The sequence below is a fragment of the Equus przewalskii genome, chromosome 29 (assembly GCF_037783145.1).
Source record: "Equus przewalskii isolate Varuska chromosome 29, EquPr2, whole genome shotgun sequence".
In the NCBI taxonomy this organism is placed as follows: domain Eukaryota; kingdom Metazoa; phylum Chordata; class Mammalia; order Perissodactyla; family Equidae; genus Equus; species Equus przewalskii.
In genome coordinates, this window is record NC_091859.1 from 21,692,596 (window position 1) to 21,715,658 (window position 23,063).

At 49.0% G+C, this 23,063-nt stretch overlaps 1 protein-coding gene and 1 long non-coding RNA gene across 2 annotated transcripts in view; one reads left to right on the top strand and one right to left on the bottom strand.

Annotated features, from left to right (window-relative positions):
* ELK3 (ETS transcription factor ELK3) overlaps nucleotides 1-23,063 on the top strand; it is a 66,310-nt gene that overhangs the window by 25,862 nt on the left and 17,385 nt on the right. The window contains exons 2-3 of the mRNA XM_070600220.1: nucleotides 1,296-1,504; nucleotides 20,598-21,377. Coding sequence (XP_070456321.1) covers nucleotides 1,298-1,504; nucleotides 20,598-21,377 — 987 coding nt within the window. The 5' untranslated portion in view covers nucleotides 1,296-1,297. The remainder of the gene's footprint in view (nucleotides 1-1,295; nucleotides 1,505-20,597; nucleotides 21,378-23,063) is intronic.
* On the bottom strand, nucleotides 6,655-11,035 carry LOC139080314 (uncharacterized). The gene is made up of 3 exons (XR_011534741.1): nucleotides 10,849-11,035; nucleotides 9,685-10,154; nucleotides 6,655-8,854 (listed from the first exon to the last, which is right to left on the bottom strand). It is a non-coding gene; the product is annotated as an uncharacterized lncRNA (long non-coding RNA).

Here is a 23,063-nt window from a genome sequence, read left to right on the forward strand (position 1 = left end):
TTTACAAGACTCACGAGATGCGAAGGCGGTTTTGATCCAACAGTGGAATGATTTACTCTCTTGCAGATTGAGTGGCCATTGTGGGGAAGATTGATTTCTCTAAAGAATATCTCCTTTAAAGAGCCATAAATAAAATGCCCTGTGGGTATTTGGACAACATTCCTAATCTGCTTTCCTTTAACTGAGAAGCCCACATTGCTCAGAGAAACAATAAAATGTGTTCTTTTGGCTAAACATGTGAAAGGAAATAAGGAAATGAATATTTGCTGCATGGCTAGGTATTTTCACATCTATTCCCGTGTGGAAAGCGAGAAAAGTAATTTGTCAGTCTGAAAGCTGCCCCTTTAAGAGGAATGCATGAGAGGAGTTGTGGAGTTGATAAAAAGATTGGTACAAATAACTCTCCCAAGGGACTTATTCTGGCTTCTGGGTCTCCCGGAGTCCAGCATCTTTCTCACTGCCCCCTTGTTCCCGTCACCCCTGGCTGCCCCCTGGGACTTCAGCGTCTCCTCCTTGCTATCTCAGGGGAAGATCCTAGTTCTCTCTGGCCTTGTCCCCGCCTCACAGCTTGGCTCTGAAGCTTCTCTCTGTTCCAGAAGGCAGTCCTCCATCCTCTGGTCCCTGGCCCCCTCAGCCCCGCACTGGAGTCTCACCCCCATCCTGCCCAGATCAAAACCCTGGGTGCTTCACGTATGCAGTGATGACATTGATCTGCATTGCACTTTTGAGGCCAGCCCAACCACCTCTTCTTTCTGAATTTAACGAATATTGATAAGACAAACAAATTATGATTATTATTACTAATATTTTTAGAATCAGGACCCATTGCCATGACAATCCTCAAATGTATGAGGTTGGGAAACTGCCCTGCGCTTATTGTGGGGTCCTGCTTTTCACAATAGATAATGGACTAGAGACTGACCATAGAGGAGTTGTAGGATGGGCAGAAACAGATGTAGTGTGCTGTGTGGAATCGTTTGAATGGGGACTAATTCTATGTTTTCTTCGTCGTTTTTTCACGTTAGTCCCCATACAATCCTGTCACCTGCAGGGATGTGTGTGGCCCATACGAGGATTCCAGGGCTTCCCTGTATTTCCGAATCGTGGCCGTTTACAAAAATGCAGCCAGAAGGCACCTGATTCAGAGGGGGCTGTGGAGGTGGACGGGAAAGCAGCTTGATTAGGTGCACTGGTCGGGGGGAGGCCGGAGGGGAGCTGAGGCCCTCCTCCCGAAGGCCCTCCTGCTGCGTTGCCATCTGCACTGACGGCTCTGCCCTGGCCCCCTTCCTCCCCAGGCATGGAGAGTGCAATCACCCTGTGGCAGTTCCTGTTACAGTTGCTGCTGGACCAGAAACATGAGCACCTGATCTGCTGGACGTCCAACGATGGTGAATTCAAGCTCCTCAAAGCAGAAGAAGTGGCCAAACTGTGGGGACTCCGAAAAAACAAAACGAACATGAACTACGATAAGCTGAGCAGAGCCCTGCGATACTATTACGACAAGGTAAACCCCTGCCTGCCTTCCAGGCAGCCGTTGGGGCCAGTGGAGCACCACCTGCACAGTTCGTTCGGACAGCAGGTCACAGTGTTACCGTGAAGCGAATTCGAAAATCCAATAGAGGCTGTTTATGCAGAGAGGTTTTTTTTGTTGTTTCCTGGAAGCCCTTTGGGTGTTACTCTGGGTCCAGTTTTCTTCCCTCTGCCTTTTCCTCTGTAGTTGCTGCAGAACTTTGCCAACCACAGAAATTAGCTGTAGGGAGGTTCTGGGGCTTGCCTCGTGGTTAGTTGCTTGAGTGACAGAAGGAATGTGAAAATCTAGAAAGTCTTTTGATCCCATCTGCTTTGTAGTTCCCTCAAACGGGCCTTCCCTGGGGAGTGGTAGCTTGGGTAAGTTATGTGACGATTGAGTGCCTCAGTGTCCTCGTTTCTCAAATGGGGCTCACGATGGTATCATCTTGGGGGTGTTGGGAAGACGAAACGAGCTGTTACCTGTTAAGCACTAAGAACAATGCCTGGTACCTGGGGTTTCCTACTCTGTGGGAAACTTCCCTAATTAAAAAAAAAAACCCCGTTTTCCTTTTTAAGTCGCAGAGATGAGTCAGAGGGCTTTGTGAAGTGGTAACACAGCATAGTTGCCAAAGCCAGGACAGTGGGATGAATTTTAATGCATTTCTGGAAAAGCAGTTCCTGTGCCTCCTAGGGCAAAATTATTGCCATTTAGGGGTAATTGTTTCAGGCCTGTGATTATTGACCATTTCTGTGTGGATCTGTTGTTGCTGAATCTTTAGCCTCATAGACATAAAAACTTATAGTCCTAATGAGGGTAAGCTTCTGTTCTGGTTTTACTGCTCATATTGAAAGGTGAATTAAACACTGATTTAAATATTAGTTCCTGATCTGTATTTAAGTGCCTTCCTTCTGCCAACCTCTTTGGAATTCGAGACAGAAGGATTACACATTTCAGGAAGTGGTGGCATCATTAATTATAAAGTGTTCCTTTATATGATCGTAATTGTGTATGATTATGTCATTGAAATGTTAAAGGTGCTTTCCTTTAATGTAGCAATTAATTAATCCTGGCTTAATGCAGAGTGCTGCGAAGATGTAAAAGCACTTCTTGCAAATTGCACTGTCTGATGCTGCCTCGCAGATGGTTTATTGTTTTGCGTTTTCCCCAGGTTGTAAGTTACACAATGGGAATTGGAGCCCTCTGAAGGAAAACAGTCATCTTGCCTGCTGGCAGGGTACCTAAAAGCATGGCTTTGAGACAAAAAGAAAAAAATTTCATTGTTTTAAATCAAGGTATCAGAGAAAAAGAGTCCTGCCTCCGTGTCTGTGACTTGGTTTTCCCTCTTCATGGGGCCTGGGTGTTGGAGTTGACTGTGTGTCCTCAGCCCAAAGGGAGGTTGTGGGCTGGACACACTCCTCAAAAGACTGGCAAAGCCATCGCTGCTCAGACCACACCTGGTCCCCTGTGAGCGGATTTTTCAAATCTCTAGGGAAAGAGTTTCAGAGCCTGCAGTCACCCAGCACGTTTGGAACTTTCTGGGTCTGCCGAACACTTCCTACCCTCCTTTAAACCACAACAGCCCCATGAGACAGTCCTGCTGGCCCCTCCTCCTTTGTCAGATGAGGACGTGGGCGCTTTGTTGAAAAACCTGCCCAGCTCTTGCAGCCAGGAAGCCACAGAGCCAGGCTGCCTAGTTCCTGGCCCAAAGGCACACACCCTCCCTTCTGGGCTGTTCGTTTCCTTTGCCTCTGAACACCTGAGTTCCAGGTAGGCAATCAGGCAGCTGAACGCTTGAGTTCCAGGTAGGCATTCAGCCAGCACAAAGGGATTGCAACCTTAGAAATTTTTGTTTATTATCAAGTGCTTCAGTACTAAAAAATCTGGTGTATGCTGGGTGTCAGGTTGAGCCCAAGGCCAAAGGTGCGAGTGGCCAGTGTGGCCTGCTCGCTGTGGTTGTTGTCCTTTCCCTCTCTTGCTGAGGCTGAGCTTGAGGTCTGGCCATGTCACCTTGACGAGCCAGCTGGCACTAACAGGGCAGGAGCAGCTCTTGTCCAGTGTCTCCTGCAGGCTTCGCCACCAGAAGATGCCCTACGTACGTCCTTTGACTTGTGTCCATCACACCCATGCACGTCCACACAATACATGTATGTGCTTAGACATTATACATGTGTGTATACACAGTACACATGCATGTACACACGGCCATTTGAATCTTTCTCATGAAATGTCCTCAAGTGGTGAGTAAGAGTGACCGTTAGACTCCTAATGTAATTTTAAGTGAAAAGAAGAGGGGAGATGAGGATGAAGCAGAAGACAGAGGAGTTGGAGGGCAAGAGGGGGATGGGGAGGGGAGGGAGAGACAGGGAGGAAGAGGAAGAGACGTGGCAAAAGAAGGTTACAAAAATTATACCATGTTTTACGTTTTACAATGAACGCTTCTTTCACTTTGGCCAGTGTTACTATGTGATCAGATGTATAAAGTGAACCATTGCTCAAGTTGAACATGAAAGTATCAGGGTAAGCCCACTGATACTTACCCAGAGCCTGCTCTGCCTGGGGGGCATAAATTAGGTGCCTCCCCACCTGGACAGCTGTGTTCTTCTTTCCTGTTGTCTTTTCTGTCCCTTACTAGCTTTCATCTCTTCACTCTTGGCTGAAACCACACATCCCTTGGTTTGTCCTAATAGGGAAGTTTTCCTGCCAGATTGGACAAGCATGAGAATACCATTATTTTTATAAGTTATATGTTATATTTTTAGCTCATTCCAGAATCTTGGAAATGGGCAGAGAAAAAAAAGTGGAAAATGTGTATAAAACTTTGCAGAAGGCGTCAGAGGAGAGGAACGTACAGGCTAATGGTGTCAGCTTGGGGCTGAGGCACTTGAATCACTGTTCCTCCAAAAATGCCCCCCCCCCTGCTGAATCACCCCATTATTATAGTGAGGTGGTTAATAGCGTGAACCGCAGGGTGAATCGTCCAGGCTTGAATCCAGCTCTGTGACTGTGGGTGCTTTGCCTAATCTCTCTGGGTCTCACATTCCTTTTCTGTAAAATGGGTACAATAGCAGAGTCCACACCGTGGGGTTGTGGTGGGGATTGGTTGAATTAACCCATGATCAGTACTGAGAACAGTGCCCCCAAACACCTTAGGTGCTACAGAGTATTAGCCAGAGTAGTAACACAGATGATATTTTCATTATCGCTAATTAAAAGTGTTCAGACAGGTGCAAAGGAGGAAATTAGGCCGTTTGTGCTGCCTTCCTGCACAAGCCCACGCAGAGGCGGAACAGCTCTTTTCACCTCTGAGCTCTCAGGAGCACATTGTCATGCTGTCTAAGGACTAAAGGAGGACAACTGCAATTTCTTTACCGTGTTCCGTATTTTTCTTTATTTAGACTGTTCTGAAAGTTGAACTACTAAGATGCTTTAATATTTAAATGCCTCTTCCTTGCCCCTCTGAATCAAAGCACACACTTCTCTGTGCATCCCCGGCTGGAGCCAGCCTCTTCCTTTCCCAGGCCCCATTTCATCTAGCTGGCTTCCTCATAAAATTGTCTTCCCCGTGGTCTCCTGGCTCCTGCCCCCCACCCCCACCCCCCCACCTTTTGTTGCTCTGGTACCTTGCACAGGATCGGACACACATTAGTTGCTCAGTAAATGCGAAATGAATGAGCAAATGGCTAACATAAGAAAGCGGATGCTCCCCAAACACCAATCACTAATATAAAAATTGGACATTAAATGCTAAACTTAACCAAAAAGGCACTGTCTTTTGCTTCTGGTACTGTAGTAGTTTCCTAGGGCTGTTGGAACAGATAACCACAAAGTGGGTGGCTTCGAACAGCAGGCAGTTATTCTCACAGTTCAGGAGGCCAGAAGTTTGAAATCCAGTATCAGCGGGGCCAGGCTCCCTCTGAGAGTCTGGGTAGATTTCTTCCTGGCCTCTTCCTATCTTCTGGTGGTAGCCATCAATCCTTGGTGTTCTTGGCTTATGGCTGCATCACTCTAGCCTCTGCCTCTGTCATCACCCAGTGTTCTCCCTGTGTGTCTGTGTCCAAGTTTCCCTGTTATTAGGTCACCAGGTCTATTGGATTGGGGACCATCTTAATGACCCTATCTTAAATAGGTTATATCTGAAAAGACCCTGCTCCCAAATAAGGTCACGTTCACAGGTGCTGGGGGTTAGGACTTCAACATTCCTTATGGGTGTCATACTTCCACCCATAACACGGACACGTATTTCAGACAGTGCTGGTCTTTCGTGTGGAATTTTGAATTTTCATTTATAATTTTCAAAATTACAAAGGGAGAGCCTTGGAGGTGATGGTTTGATTCCAACAAATCCTAAAGGAAAACTGTTCCCGGTGACATGCATGGCAACTGGCTTCAACAGCAGGTATGAAACCTGATTGTATGACAGGCATGCCAGGGTGTGGCCACCATGTGCCAGGCACTGCACTGGGTCCCCAAGGTGGGAGCAAAGGTGAGGAAGAGGAGACCTGCCTTGGAGGGATTCAGAGTCTTTGGGAATTCAGCAGTTCCCTGTGCCGGAAGAGCAGACGATTTTAATGAATGACTTAGATGGGAAGAAAAGCCACCCTGATGCCTCCGATGCTGGATTAGCAATGGCTGAGGTTCCCTACTCCACCTGCGTTTCTGTGCATCCCCATTTCAAACACCTGAGGGAAGGCTGGAGGGTCTGGGTTTTGCGACCCAGCACTGCCAACGACCTGCTTCCCCGCTTACAGCTTTGGAGAAGGCTGCTGGGCAAACTCAGTCAGAATCCCAAGAAAGGACAGATGCCCAGTCCAGGGTGGGGCACGTTTTATTCCCCAGGCTTGGACTGAAGCCCCTGTTCCGCTTGGAAATGTGCAGGCAGTGGGAGGATGCCTGTGTTTGGGCCCGTGAGGGCACAAACCGGAGCTGACAGAGACCTGGCTCCTGCCTGGGCGCTCCACAGTCACCCCCCACCAAACAGCCCGTTCTCCTCAGTCTCGCTGTAAGCCTGTGGAGGTGGGTTTGTTCATTATAGTCCTGATGGTTTGAATTTTGGGGTAGGGTTTCTTTTTTTCCCTTAGATTTAAACTGAGACTTCCAGAAGGTTCTTTATAACCTGATGTAATAATAAAGATCTCTTTCAGGGATTTTATTTATTAGCAAGTTTAACAACTGTTTTTCACTCTTTAATGTCAGACAGACTTGGTTTTAAGTCTTTCATCTTAGGGTGGAGAAGCGAGGGGTCTGTGCCCAGAGCGTGCCTGTAACTGGCCTCAGGATCTGCCCACACATGGGCCCAAGTCTGAAGGGCTTGAGGAGTGGCTGGGATTGACAGCATATATTCATGTCTTGAGTAAGTTCTGGGTGGGGTTCAGCTATACATCCATCTCCAGAGGACATGCCCGGTTCTTCACCTCTGCCTTTTCTCCTGTCGTTCAGCCATTCCTTTGAAAACATACTCCGTCCCCTTGAGTGGCTCAGCAGCTGGTCGGGGAGACAGACATGCAAACCAACTGGAATAGAGCATGTTGTGTAAAGTGCTAGCTTGGCCATGCTACCAGTATCTCCCAGGAAAGAGAGGGAGGGAAGGAAAGGTGGAGAGAAGGCCACCAGAGCTCAGGGCACCTGACCTGGGTCCAGAGGAGTGAGAAGGAGTTTACCAAGCTGAAAACAGGGAAAGGGTGTACTAGGAAAGGGAACAGCATGTGCCAACGCAGGGAGATGTGAAAGAGTTTGACTTTTTCAAGCACGGAGTATTTATTTAGGGAATGGGGGAGAGATGAGGTTGGAAGAGTGAGGGAGGAATGGAACATGGGGTGTATCATGCCTAAGAGTTGGAACTTTAATGTGAGGGCAACGGAGAGCTCATGAAGGAGTGTAAGGTAGAGAGTGCCAGGATCAGATTTGCATTTGAGAAGTGAAATCTTTGTCTCTTCTTACTCTTCCTGGCGTTGACCGTGTCACAGTCTGACACCACAGCTGTGATATTTTTGGCCAGTTACCACCCATCGATTTCTCTCTGCTGGCTGAGTTAGCGCTGTCACTGCCTCAGATCAGGGCCTGCATGCCCCTCTCTAGAACTGCCCGGGTGGGGGACGGGGAGGAGGAAGATGGTGGAGTCTGCCACTTGCATACACAGGGCAACTGTCTTCTGCTCATGGGAAGCCGAAGCCATAGACTGGGTTGCTGCAGAAGGAGATGTGGAAGCTTACACAATCCCTCATCCTTTTCCATCCAGCAGAGCTTTTGTCCTTGTTGTTGTTGGCGGTGAGCATTCATCCTGGGGGGAGGCTGAATGCTCTGCCAGCTCCCTTCTCATCAGGAGATTGAAAGGGTGATATGATGAAAAATCCTCCCGTCTCCACAGCAACATCCCAGCTTATCCTCACAATGTACTGAACAGTCTTTACTTAATTGGAAGGGGTTTAGGGGAGACAGGCAAGACAGAGTCATTGGCAATATATTCCTGGAAGTTGAATGCATCACCTTCTTAATTTAATTGGATAATTCATTTTAAATTGGGTGTGCAATCACGACAGGAAAATGTTCGTATTAATAATACATATCTGAGATCGACTGCCTGTGCCAAGAAGCCTGGCCCTGGTGGAATTCTTTAATTCTCCAAAATAAATTTTGCGGAGGTAAAATGAGGTGTCCTCTGTCCAAGTGTAGAAAGAACAAAAGTCCAGCAAGCATTTGTAACCTGGAACTTTCTAGAACACCTTGGTTGGTTGCAGACTTCCACAGAAGACCTGTGTATCCTGGACTCCTTTTGGGGGTGTTTTGTGTATCAAAGATGCCCTCTGTGCCCAGCCCTGGGTCTGAGTGTTAAGGGCCTGGCGTGTTTTGTTAGTGTCTCTTTTTTTCCTTTGTGGCCTGTCAGCTGCTCAGATGGTTTGAAGAATAACAGATGGTAACTGGGCTTTGCCTGGGGGCCGAAAGGATAACCGGGGCCTCTCTGCAAGCTTTTGGTTCTGGAAGCTGCCTAGAGACCTGTAGGGTAGCTGATTGCCTCCTGGAGGTCTTCCAGTCTGGTCACATTGCCCTGGGAGATGGCAGCTGGCATGAAGGAGCCGGGCTGCAGGGGGCACACTGCGTGTTGATTGGGGGTGCTGCTTGTCTTGCACATGTTTCCAAGCCAGCTTCCCTGTGGCACTCAGTGTTCCCCCAAATAGGGCAGTTGCTAAGAAACACCGGAGTCTTGGGAGTACTTTCAACACTGTGTTGATGAGGCTGCTGTGCTCGGCGCTCAGCTGCCAAGGCTCCGGCAGCCTGGCCAATTCCGCTGACGTCAGGCTGTTGCCCAAGCCGACACCGGTTTGCCGGCATGAGCGTTCCTGCTTCTGGCTGCAGGAAAATTGAGTGGTTGTGTAGACAAACTGACAAAACCCCGAACATTCCCATCATACCACCCACCGCCCACCATCCACCCACCGGCCCAGCTGCTCCTCTGTGGGGCCTCCTCCCCACCTCCTGCCTGGGCTCCAACAACAGTTTATCTCAGTTTCTACCCCAAATTTGTGACATAAGGAGGGGAAGCTCACATGTATGGAGCGTTTGGATTAAGCCAGGCACTGTGCTAGATATTTTTACAGTTACCAACTCGTTTCCTAACATGTGAAACGCCTCTCGTCGCAGTCAGTAATGGGCCCATTTTAGAGGTGAAGATACTGAGTCTGAGAGAGGTCAAGGAACAGATCCAAGACAAAGCAGCTGGTAAGCAGCAGAGCTCTCCGCCTAGGAGTCTTGAGCCTGAGGTCTGTGCTCAGGATTATGAAGCGGGAAGATCACACGGTTGCAGAGCTCTGGGTCCACCTTGAAACTGTATTCCTGATATTGCTGGTTATCACCCCAGGGCAGCAGAGAGAGGAGACCAGCCCCCAACATTTCTCGCTCCAACTGACGATGGGAAACCTGCTGGCAGCCTTCTCTGAGCCGGCTGAAAATGCAAGGTGGTGGTTCTGGAGGCCCCAGGACACCCTACACTGTGGGTCCAGATGACGCTTCCTAAGGAAAGCCAGATCGGAGCACCGCCCCCCTCTGCCTGTGCAGCCCCAGCTCCCTGCGGCCTCCAGGAGAGATGGCAAACTCCCTTCACCATCTGGCCCCAAGCTGACCACCTCCCCTGCACCACCAACCACTGTCCCCTGCAACCCCGACTCAGCATCTTCTCAGACCTCCTTGTTGCCTGGCTCTGCCTCTGCCTTTCCTGCCTGGCCATCCGGCTCGTCCTCAGACTCCTCGGCTTCACCTCCTCCGGCCGCCGCCCACACTGGTGTTCCTTCTCCCCTCTGCTTTCCTGCTGTCCTTGTGCTTGCCTCACTGACTGGGGCCTGTCGTCCTCACCACTCCCAGCATCTCTGCAGCACGGGGGCGCAGTGCTGCCGATGCACGTAGGATGGAGGAAGGACCAACGAGCATGGCGACAAACACACGTGCTTCTCTCTGGTATAGAAGGAAGGCCGTCATCTTGGAATGTCAGCACTGGAAAGGACGTAACAGACCATCTGCCCTGCCCGCCCCTCCTTTAGCAGGAGAGGGGTGGTGAATTTTCAAGAAAATTGGTGACAAAGCCAGGATGAGAACATGCTCCCAGACTCCTGTGGCTCCCACTCCTGGTGCCATCTGCCAGCGCTGGAGGTGGCCGCTGAAAGTGAGAAGGTCATTGTTAGCAGCTCTCCCCCACAGGCAGGGGACACGGGGAGACGTGTGCTGGGGGAGCAGTTTTACATTTTATTAACACTCGGGAGGCCTTTAATAAAAATACTCTTGAGTGTTGAAAGCCACGGGGGAGCCAAGGCTCCAGGTCCAGCCGCATCGGTGAGCCCAGAGCGGGTGGGAGAGCGCTTGCTCGGTCCCTCTGAGGCTCCGCCAGGCCAGGGGCCCCTCAGCTGCAGTGCCCTCAGGGTAGCACCGGTACCTGGGCAGAGATGGTGCACACTGCCACTTAGCAGTGCCAGAGAATAAAGAAATCTCAGCCCAAACCACAAGGAAACCTCCCCCGGGAGTCAGCCAATTCCGAGATGGAGTTGGAGCCCTTTATTGGCAGCACGTTATTCTTAGAAGTTGAAAGTGGGGTGTGGGGGGGGGGTGTGTGCGTGTGCGAGTACGCACGCTCCAAGCTTAAGCTTTAGATGGAGGACAGCTCTGGCTTCATCTGACTCAGGGCCTACGGCAAGGTGACAGCGTGAGGCAGGCTGAGCACTCAGGAAGGGCCAGATCTCCCCCTACCTCCCCTCACTGGAAAGAAGCTTTAGGAAAGAGGTGGAGGTTTCCTAGGGCCGCTGTAAAACATTCCCACCAACAGCATGGCTCAAAACAACAGAAATTTATTCTCTCACTGTTCTGGAGGCTGGAAGTCTGAAATCAAGGTGTCAGCAGGGCCCCGCTCCCTCTGAAGGCTCCAGGGAAAATCCTTCCTTGCCGCTTCCAGCATCTCTTGGCTCCTGGCAATCCTTGGCGTTCCTTGGCTTGTAGCTGCATCACTCCAGTCTTTGTGTCTGTCTTTACATGGCCTTCTTCTCTGTTGTCTCTCTGTGTCCTTTCCTCTTATAAGGACACCAGTCAGTGAATTCAGCGCCCACCCTAACTCCAGGATGATTCCATCTCGACATCCTTAACTGATGATGTATGCAAAGATACTATTTCTAAATAAGGTCACATTCTGAGGTTCTGGGTGGACATGAATTTGGGGGGGCACCATTCAGCTCCCTACGAGGGGATGGGCTGCCCCAGCGAGAAGTAGCTCGGGTTGATGGGTCGAAGGAGCCCTTTCATAGCTGTTCTATATGATGGCAGGTGTGAGGGGAGCCTGCCCACAGCAAATTCATAGCAGAGCCCAGCACGGCCAGGCGACTGCTCAGCCTCTGCTCTCCCGGGTTCAGAAGGCAGGGAATGAGAGGGGGCAGGGTCTGCTGCTGCCCGTCCGAGCAGAAGGCAGACGACAGAGGCCAGAGGCCAGATTCACTTCCTTTGCTGTTCCTCAGAGCCTAGCAAGGAGCCTTCCCTAGGAACGCGTCTGCAATGTTTGTTGAGAGACTGTTTCTTGGAAGAGGAGGAACTTGAGCATGACTCCTACAGTGAGTACTTGTTCTAACTCTGGAGAGAGGACAGTTGAGTTTTGTGTCAGGAAAGAGTGAGTCAGACCGTGGTCTGAACGGGAACCCAAAACAAGGAGCTGAAGAAAGGGTGTTGGCCAGGGCGCCGGCGGCCCAGAGACATGCTCTGCTCCTTACTAGCTTGTGATCGTGGCTCGGAGCCTTGGGTCCCTCCTCTCTCAAATGGGGATCAGAGTGTGTGAGGCTTCCACGAGATAACATGTAAGCCTTCTGTAAACGGTAAAGTGAGGGACCCATATAAGGAATTTTGATTGCTTGAAGGCAGAATAAAATGAAAAGGCACTGTCATCTAACAAGGAGGCTGTAGTTACTCATTGCTTGCTAAGCGGAATTCCACGAGGTAGGTGGTCATGTTCTGAAGACCTGTGTCAGCGAGGCACTGACATACATTGGTCTTTTAGAATAAACTGCCCCGTGAGGTATTTTTATTCCCTTTAGAGGGGAGCACACTGAGGCCTACAGAAGTTCCACACCTTCCCCAAGGTGTTGATAAGTAGAGAAGCTGGGATTCGAACCCAGGTCAGTTCACCCCCTTGCCGGTTCTGCCCATCACAGCTCTTGGCGTGTGCCCTCATGTGGGATGCTTGGAGGAGCTGGGCACCCCTCCCCCTGCTCGCTACAAGCACTTCTGCACACTGGGGGCCAAATCAGGCTGTGTGTGGACATTCGCTGCCTGTTGTCGTCCTGTCACCCTTGTCTCTTGGACATCACCCACTTAGAGGTGGGCTTCCGATGTCTAGTCTGCTGTGGTGGGACCGCCAGGTCCCTGGTGCCTCCTGCAAGGTCTCCCATCAAGGCAGGCACGTCTTCTACCCTCTGGTGGGCAGAGGCAGTTCAAGAAGAGTCCTCAGGGAGAGCCAGCCTTCCCCGTGAGGAGCTGCAGATAACCATTTCTGAGCAAGGACCGTGCTTCCTTAGCACAAAGCTGGGTTTCCCAGGCGCTCCACAGCCACCCCACAATTACTCTGGAATGCAGAACCCGCGGTCCTGACGGCTTGACGGAGCAGCAGCCTCTGAGCCAACAGCAGCTGCTTTCTGGGCAAGGGTGCCGTGGTGGGACAGAAAAGGCTTCCTCTTGGCTCTGGATACAAATGGGTTCACACTTCAGCTCCACCGGTCACAAGCTGTGTGATCTTAGGCTAGTAAGCTTTTTAGAGCCAGCTTCTTTTAAAACAGAAGGAAACAAAACAAAACTTCATTGACAAGTAATACATATTAAATACAGGTTATTTTTTTAAATGTGAAAATTCAGATAAGCAAAAAGAAATATTACAAGTCACTGGTAATTCTTCCACTGTTAAATTTTATTATAGATCTTTCAAGATTAGTCTGTCTTTTTCTTTGATATATATAATTATTTCGTTAAAATAATGGAATCATCTCATGCGTGCTGCTTTTTTCACTCAATGTATATTTAAAGACGTGGGGAAATGTTAACAACGTATTATCCTCTAAAATAGCTACATGGTATCCCAGTGTAAGGCCCTCCCAGTATTTAACCCACCTCTATGGTGTGGGAAATTGGGTATAATCTCACTGGCCCACCAAGAGCCTCAACTTCTTCATCTTTAAAATGGGATCACAGGGGCCATCTTGCACAGTGGCTGTGCGTGTACAGCACGTGGTGGGCCCTCATACGTGCTTGCTTCTCTCCTTTGCCCTTTCTGGCCACTGGCTCCTTTCACAGTGAGATGAACGTCCCATCCCACTTCTCCTGCCCCAGGATCTCAGTGGCAGGAGCCCCAGGCCAGCAGCCCTCCTCGTACCCACCCCCCCACCCCGGTCCCTCCCCCCACCCCCAGCCACGGTCCATCCACAGCAGACCCTGTGGAGCTGGGCTGCTCCCTCCTGTCTGGGCAGCGCGTTTCCTGCTCTGAGAGACACTGGAGAACAGTGGGGATCAGCTGGGGTGTCTGGTTAGTGTCCACACCACTCGTCGGGCTGGACGTGCAGGGTCCCTGCTGAAGCTGCTGTGGCCTTCTAAGCGGGACCCTCGGATTCCACAGTCCTTTGCATCTGCTGCCCCCCGAGGGCCGGCCCCCTCTCCTCCCCCAACCCCTGACTTAATTGGAGTGTGTGAGGTTTTCTTCACAGTGGATGTCAATGCTGGCCACGCTAGGCATGATATCCTGTAAGCCTTCAGTCTCTTTCTTGTCTGAACCTAACTAAATAAAACATGATGTTGCCCCTGCTTGGTCGAGCTGTGTAAACCAGATGTCATTCTGTCTGCCATGTGACTCAACTCTTTACCCAGAACTGTGGATAAAGCAAGTGGGACACACATAGCCTTCTAAGAGGTTTATTTTGACTCTGCAGTTGTCATTAGAGCTGTTAAGAGATGTTTTCTTTTGTTTTTGCTTAAACGGAAGTGCGAAAATAATGATAATACCAAGAGCTAGTGTATCTTGCAGGCTCATCATGTGTGGCTGCACCGGGCGTTCTGCTGTAAGCTTTATATGGGTTGTCTCATTCAGTCCCATGAGGCGAGCGGTACATCAGTCCTTATTTTATGGATGAGGAAGCTAAGGCACCTGCCTGGGAAGAGGTGGGGGTGGCATTTGAACTCAGACAGTGACTCTGGAACTGCTCCTTGTAATCCCAGTGGCAGTCCTTTTGACGGGGTCAAGTGGGTATTTACGGAAAGATCCCCCGTTCTGTGCTCTGGTCCAGCCCTGCTGCAGGGCTGGGTTCAGAAAAGGCTGGGCTGCCTGTTAGCAAGAATCTTCTGCACAAGCTTGCCTGCTTGCTTCCTGAGCTGCTGACATTTCACAGTTTTGAGAACAAGATAGGAAAGTTGCAGAATCAGAGGGCAGGAGTCCTCTAGTTCCTGGGAGCCCTCAAATGGTGGAGAATTTAGGGGTAGCTGTACTGATGCAGAACCCACAGCTGCTCCGGTCCTCCTGGGGCCGGGAGCAGCCCCTGGGAAGGGGAGCCCTGGAGAGGAGTGAGAGCTGGCATGAGAAGTCTGAGCACGGAAAGTCCAATGCGCGATCTTAGATCTAGATTGGGGTGCCAGGCCAGAGCCGACACATGCGACAGATCTTTGCCCAGTACATAGATAAGTGAAGTTACATTTTATTAAGCTCTCACAGGAGGTGTGAGGTTGTAGGGGTTTGCTTGGCCTCCTGTGTCTGTCTGGGAGTTTTCAGTTTAAAAATGCAGCAGAAAAGCACACGCAGGTGTACATATGGGATGCAGTCACACGGAGTTTTAACCAGCCTGGGGATTAGCCACAGAAAACCGCGTCTCTCATGGGGAGAAGCCTCTGGCTTCCTGCCTGGCCCAGTTCTCTCCAGTGAGAGTCATTCATTCAACAAGCATGTAGTTAACTTAATATTATCCTTAATAACATCAAAATTAAGAAGATCAATTCAATTCCACAAGCATCTCTTCATCACCTAGCACTATATATAATTTCTTTTAAAAATCACAATAGTTAATAGACATATGTCTAATTTATCCACTATCTGGGATTATTTACACAGGCTCCTTCTTCCTCTTCAGTGGGAGGAGAAGGCGGAATTGAGTGTGTGTACATATTTAAACACACCCACGGACACTCCTAGTTTTCTAAGGAAGCGTGGAACCTGTCAGAGCTGCAGACAGCACTGAGGGGCTGGAAACGTGACCTGCTCTCAGGGATTTCCAGCCCGTTAGGGTGGAATAACTGAGGGAGGCTCTCACGGGATCCCTCTGTCACCAGAGGTAGCTGCTGAGTCGGGCAGGATTCCTTTGCACAAGTCAGCTATAGTCCTGTCCCAGACAGACAGCTTGCCCCTTGGGCTCCTGCATTCTCAACACTCCAATTTGCCAGTGGTGATGGCGAGAGTAGTTTGGGAGCTGAGCTTCCACTTTCGCCTGGAACTGCCGCTTAGGGTATGTTAGGTGGATGTTGCTTTCCCCCTCGCTGAAGCTGGTCTCATCCCAGCTGCCTGTACCCTCACACCGAATGCCAGGTCCCGAGTCCACCCTGGTTGTGAATGCACCTTTAATGGGCAATTACGAACAAAGAGGCTGGACCCACGTGGGTGAAGGGAAGCAGATGTGTGCAACTGTCGCTCGAAAACCACACTGGAGAGAGTCTCTTAGCTCCACCGCACACCAACAGCATTTGTCATGTTACCAGGCAACTCTGAGCAACAAATACTTGTGAGTCTGGGAAGAAGGGGTGAAAACCAGACTTTTTCTAAATATCCTCATCACTTTTCATAATAAGAGCCCATAGCCTAGTGCTTTTGCATCCTGGCCAGGCGCTCTGGAGTGAGACTGCCCAAGTACCAGCTTGTGATCGTGGGTCAAGTGATACTCTCTGAGCCTCAGTTTGCCTATCTCCAAAATGCGGAATACAGTAATTCTAATCTCTCAGAGGATTCAATGAGTTGACGGTGGTCAAGTTCTTAGTGCAGAGCCTGACAGATAATATGTGCTCAGCAACCACTACCTAAAATTGTTCCCCTATACTGTGAGTTTTCTTAGGAAACCCCTCATGAGGCAAATTCTTGAAAGGAAACCTCCCCTTGGAAACCACAGAGAGATCTTCAAACATACCTGCCACGCATAAGCTCCTGGGGGCTGTCAGTCGAGCTGCCAGTTACACACCTCCTCTGAGCCCACTTACCTACTGAGGTCTCCGGCCATGGGCATCCTGGCGGTGGGCTTTTCTTCCCGGCTCCCCTCATGTGAGCAGGTGTCCCGAGTGCAGAGTTGGGCTCTCAACCAGCAGGGCTGGCGCTGGGCTGCATTGCTTTGACCTGCTCTCTCTACCTGACGGTCCCCTCTTCTTTCCCAGTTCCCTTCCCAGCCTTTAGTCCTGGCAGAGGTTCCAGATTGTCCAGCTAGTCAGATCTAATCCATCTTTCCCATTGGCCTCTAGAGAAGTGAGACCCGCCCTCGTTCTTTCCAAAAGCTATGTCTTCTTCCCTTTGGCCAGCTCCTTAAATTGTCTCCATTCCCGTCACTGTGTAACCTTTCCCTGAAAGTCTCTTGGTGTCCAGACAGCTCTCTTGGCAGAGGCAGCGGCTGCTGAAGGGCCATCCTGCTACAGCTGAGTTCAGGGTCCTGTGCAGGTCCCCGTTTTTCATACTCAGAGTAGGTTTTAGCATGTTATGGCAGTCACCATCTAGCCATGGAAAGTTCCCACCACCTTCCATTTAAACATGTAAAATTCTTAAGAGTCCTCATGTTCTGGATGGACCTTGAGAGCATCATTATTAAGTGAAATAAGTCAGAGAAAGAGGGATGCTGTATGATAGCACTTGTATGTGGAATCTAGAAAAGCTGAACTCATAGAAACATAGTAGATCGATGGTTAGCACGGGCTGGAGGTGGGGAAATGGGGAGATGTTGGTCAAAGGGTGCAAACTTCCAGCTCTAAGATGAATAAGTTCTGGAGATGGAATGTACAGCATGGTGACTCTAGTTAACAATAGCGTATTGTGTACTTGAAAGTTGCTAAGAGAGTAGCTCTTAAATGTTCTCACCACCCCCACCACAAAATGGTAATTATGTGAGGTGAGGGATGTGTTAACTCACCTTATTGTGGGAAGCATTTCCCACTATATACGTATATCAAATCATCACATTGTACACCTTAAACTTACACAATGTTATATGTCAATTATATCTCAGAAGAGCTGGGAAGAAATATTCCTAATGTTCTTTTTTTTTTAAACAGCTTTATTGAAGTATAATTCACATACCATCCAATTCACCCATTTAAAGTATACAATTCAATGACTTTGAGTATATTTACAGACCTGTGCATCCATCAGAACTATCAATTTTAGAACATTTTCACTATCCCCCCAAAAAACCTTACCTAATAGGTATCATCGCTCAGTTCCCTACCTAGACTCCAACCCTAGGAAATGACTCATCTACTTTGTTCTATAGATTTATCTGTTCTGGCCATTTTATATAAATAGATCAATCATACACTGTGTGGCCTTTTGTGCCTGACTCCTTTGACTTGGAATGCTGAATTCCAGGTGCTTCCGTGGTGCAGCATGGGGCAGTAATCATTCTTTTTCATGGCTGGATAATATTCTCGTGTATGAATATACCACATTTTGTTTATCCAGTTGTCAGTTGATAGTCATGTGGGTTGTTCCTTACGTTCTTTTCGACATATCAAGGCCCAGCTCGCTCTCTGAGATTGCCTTTCAATTCCCAGCCATTTTGTGAGGAGGAGAGGCATTCTTATCATTTTTATCACAGTCTCCAATTGTTTCCTGGTTTGCTTACGAATGCACTGCTGCTCAGACATTATGTTCTGAATGCTCATAATAAAATTAAAGGTTGGTTCTTTTTAAAAAAAAAAAACTGTTTACAAGACCTGTCAGAAGAAATGATTCAGACTGTACAGTTTCTCTTTTCTCTTCTTTTTTTCTGTGTAAATATTTAGGCTTTAATAATTCCATCAGTCGAGATGAGTATTCAATTGGCTGAGTATAAAATAACGTTTTCCCTCAGGGAGAAAAATACTATGAACGAAAAGCAAAAACACCTTAAAATTTTAGCAGAGGAACACACCAGGCCAGCATGCTTTCTTTTTACTAGGAACTGACTCAGGGTCAGGTGGCACCAGTGACACCCTTACTTAACCCTTTCCTGCTGCGAGCTGATTTCTTCCTGGCATGTTGTCTACCTAGGTATGGTGCCGCCTCTGCAGAAATGCTGCCAATTCAGCCCAGGTGGGTCTTGTAAGTTTCCCCAAATTTCTTTGAAGGTTTGTAAGCGGCTGCCAGCTTTGCTAGTGTTGGGTGTGAGAATGAGGTCAGGCGGAGTAAATTGGATTCGGTGGGTTAAATTGCAGGCCAGAGCGCCAGGATGCCGGCACTGGAATTGTCCAGCTTCGAGTCTAATGTGCTCGGGTTGGTGAGCTGCTTGTGTGCTGGTGCTGAGCGAAGTTTTGCCAGGATTTGCCTTATTGGGATTTCTAGTGCTGAATGGGGACCTTGTGTGTCCCTTCCTTAGATGCCTGCCCCGAGGAATTCCTCCTTGAAAATCTCAGTGGCTGGTGAATATGCCCTTCCCTCCTGACTGCTGGATAAATTCACTTGGGGGATTTGAGGATCCACGTGAGAAGGACAAAGGCAAGTTCGCATGCCATGACGGAACAGGAGGGAAGCAAAGACGCGATCGACCTGTATTTTATAAACCAAACTGATCACAAAGGGAACATCAGAATTTAATTAAATTTCATCTGTATTGTATATTTGAAAGGTGCTGAGAGAGTAGATTTTAAAGTTCTCATCACAAGGAAAAAAGAATTTGTAATTACATGAGTTGATGGATGTTAACTAGACTTATTGTGGTGCTCATTTCACAATATAGACAAATTTCAGATCATTGTGTGTACACCTGACACTAATATAATGTTCTATGTCAGTTATATCTCAACTTTAAAAAATTTCATCTCTACTAAGAGGTTCTTTGATTCCTTCCCTCCAAATTTGTGTGGAAATGTGAAAAAGCTTACGCTTTAGAATGAGTGGATCTTGGTGTTTCTTGGACAAATTAGTGCCCATCTCAGCTTATGCTTTTTTCTTTTTTTAAAGGTTGGCACCTGAGCTAACATCTGTGGCCAATCTTTTTTTTTCTTCGTCTTCTTCTCTGCAAAGCCCCCCAGTGCATAGGTGTATATTCTAGTTGTAGATCCTTCTAGTTCTTTTATGTGGGACACCACCTCAGCACGGCCTGATGAGCAGTGCTAGGTCCTCGCCCAGGATCCGAACCAGCGAAACCCTGGGCCGCCAAAGCGGAGTGTGCGAACTTAACCACTCAGCCACGGGGCCGGCCTCTAGCTTATATTATAAAGGATGATACCACCCACCTACAAGAGGGTTAGCGTGAGATCAAAAGAGAGCTTGTGTACAACATCCAGTACCCAGTAGGCACTCAATAGGAGCTAGTTTTAAAGCTCTTGTCCCCAAATGATTTTTTAACCTCATTCATACCCAAGTTTTAGGAGGAAGGGTTTGTAAGGAAACATTGCGTCCCTTTTCCCACAGGATGGTGCTCTTGGTCCTGTGTGCTTGAGGGAGATCCTCTTTGCTCCTTTGAGCACCTGGGACCCTGTAAGCGTTTGACAGATATTTGCTAATGTTCCAATTTAATAAACCTGAAGAACAGTACGGCCTTTACTATGATGTCCATTCTCCCAAAGGGGCGCGAAAACTTGTGCAATGATTATTGGTTTTCGTTTACATCCAAATGTAACTGGAGCCGTAAACTGAAGAGCCAGAAGTAGATACCAGCCACTTAACTGTACTGTATGGGTGCCGTAAATATCCAAGTAGACAGTTCGTTTTTCCTCCAGTGGCTTTCTTGGCAGAAAATTAAAAAGAAAAAATGGCTACATGATTTAAGAAAACATTATGGTGTTTGGTGATAATAACTTACTTTTCTATAATGCTTTCCAGCTTGCAGAATGCTTTCCCATTATTATTTCACTGAATTCTCACAAGTCCCAGAGGTAGGTAAGACAATACTGTATTATGGCTAAGGAAATGCTTCCTCCAGGACTTACGTACCATGTGGCTGTGTGTGTTATTTAAACGCTCCAAGCTTATTTTCCTCAGTTTTAAAATGAGAGTTTAATAATCCCATCCTCTTAGGATTGCTGTACAGATTATGTGAGATAATGCATGAACGATGCCAGCTCCCACAGTAAGTGCTTAATAAATGGCAACTGTTATTAGATTATTAGGTATAATAGTCCTCGCTTCACAGATGAGGACACTAAAAATGACGATTTGCCGAAGACTATGCCATTAGTGATTGGCAGAATTGGAATGCAAATCTAATTCTTCTGCCTCCAACTTTATTCCTCTTTCCAGCGCACCTTAGCCAAGACGTGTAAATCAGGAAGATTTTGGTGCTTCTGCTGGCAAACTTCCCCACTGTAATGAACCTCTTAGTCAGTTTCTTGGGTGCACTCATCTTTTCCATGTCTCCTTTTGTGTTCACAGAACATCATCAAAAAGGTGATTGGGCAGAAGTTTGTGTACAAGTTTGTCTCTTTCCCGGAAATACTGAAAATGGACCCTCACGCGGTGGAGATCAGCCGGGAGAGCCTTCTGCTGCAGGACAGCGACTGCAAGGCGCCTCCCGAGGGCCGAGAGGCGCACAGACACGGCTTGTCAGCCCTCAAAAGCACAAGCCGCAACGAATACATCCACTCAGGCCTCTACTCGTCCTTCACCATTAACTCTCTGCAGAACCCGCCAGAATCCTTCAAGGCAATCAAGACGGAGAAGCTGGAGGAGCAGCCGGAAGACAGCCCTCCCGTGGAAGAAGTCAGGACTGTCATCAGGTTTGTGACCAATAAAACCGACCAGCACATCAGCAGGCCCGTGGTGTCACTGCCCTCCACGTCTGAGGCCTTCCTGTCCTCGTCCGTCTCAGCCAAGATCTCCTCTTTAATGCTGCCAAACGCCGCCAGCATTTCGTCCTCTTCGCCCTCCTCATCTCGGTCCCCGTCCCTGTCCCCCAACTCGCCTGTCCCTTCTGAACACAGAAGCCTCTTCCTGGAGGCCGCCTGCCATGACTCGGATTCCCTAGAGCCCTTGAACCTGTCATCGGGCTCCAAGACCAGGTCTCCATCTCTTCCCCCAAAGGCCAAAAAACCCAAAGGCTTGGAAATCTCCGCGCCCCCGCTGGTGCTCTCCGGCACCGATATTGGCTCCATCGCCCTCAACAGCCCAGCCCTTCCCTCCGGATCCCTCACCCCAGCCTTCTTCACCGCGCAGGTAAGAGCCGTCCCGGTCGTCCTGGCCGCACCCAGACTCACTGGCTTAGCAGAAAGGAAGAAAGAGCAAACAAAGCAACTTCCTTCTGCCCTTCAGAAGATAATCCTGGGGCCCGTGTACCAAAGTCACTGTGTCAATGTGAAGGGAAATGACTTTTCTATCCCCAGACCAGGGCATCCACAAGAGGACAGGCTTGGGATACTGGCTACAGTGGGAGGCTTGATGGGTTTCTTGTTTTTAGTGGCCTAAAGTGATCATCAGATGGACCGTGCACACTGGCTGTCAGAGCAGATCTAAGCCATGATTTCCCAGGGAACGTTGAGCAGGCCGCTGACATTTCAGAAGGCATTTGGGCTTTATGAAATGTTTACGGCAGAGTCCTCTCTAGGGGGCACTTGATGAGTAGCCGTTTTCTGTTAATAAGAAAATAGATGGTAACTGATATGGCCATTGCCCTGGTCTGGGGTGTGGAGCTGTGTTGGCCTGTAGTCTCATGAGAAATGAAAAGGCCACAGCAAACGGTGGAAAGAGATCGTTCAGTAAGAGCAGTGCTACTCTGAGAAAACCCAGGTCCACGTCACAGGAGAGGAATGCAAACTTGTGGAGCAAGGATTGTTAGTTAATTCCAACGAGAAGGCAGCCTTCCCCTTTAAATACAATGTTCAGATGCTCTTTCTTGTCCAGCTGGCGATGGCGGACAGAGGCAAAACAGGTGCTGGGAAACCCTCTTTCTGCTTCCTCTGGAAACTTGGATGCGTCTGGTGGCAGAAGCTAAGCGCATTGGCTTTGGGGTCGCAGACCTGGATTCAGTTCCTGGCTGCACCGCTTGGGAGAAGTGTGACTGTGGGCACGTGCTCTCGGAGCCTGTTGCCACATCTGTGAAATGGATTGTTGTGAGGGCTAAATGGGATAATGGTCGTGGTATGACAGCTAGCTGTGACTGGCAGGTCTTATTAGCATGCAGCTTTGTGGCACCGGGTGGAGGGATGCGCTTGACATGGGTGTCTCTCCAGCCCTTGCCACTGTACTCACTGCCGAGGATGTCCTTGCTGTCGTCATTGTTGGCGGCAGCAGCATCATATTCTGAGCTTTTCATGTGTGCCAGACACGATTCTAAGCACTCTCCGTCCCTCACCTCAGTTCCTTTTCCAGCCCTGTGAAGTAGCTGCTATTATTGTCCCATTTTGCCAGCTGAGGTAAAAGAGGCACAGCCATGAAGTCATTTGACCAAGGTCACACAGTTAATGGGTGGTAGAAGCGAATTTGAACCCAGTTAGTCTGCTCCAGAATCCATGCTCTTCAGTAAAATGCTCTTGGCATTCATTCCCACTGGGAAGACGTCCAGTTGTCCCTGATCCTAACAGTCCATGGAGTCTGCAAAGCAGCTGGAAGCAGCTCTTGGCTTTTCCTTTCCGTGGCGTCACGATTGATTATGGCCCAGGGATTTTGTGTCAGCTCAAGCTTGGGAGCTGGTGGGAACGAGCATGCCACCGTGGAGGGAGGGCTGAGGGCTCAGTTACTGGTCGGAAGGAGCATGTGTGCTCTCAAATTGGGCATTTTCTAATCAAACAAAACCACCCCATGACTAAGGGCTGCTGAGGAGCTGGCTCAGAAACAGCGGCTCCTGCAGGAGCCCAGAGAATGACTTGAGAAGCGAGGCCAGGGCGCACGATCTGAGGTTCCCCT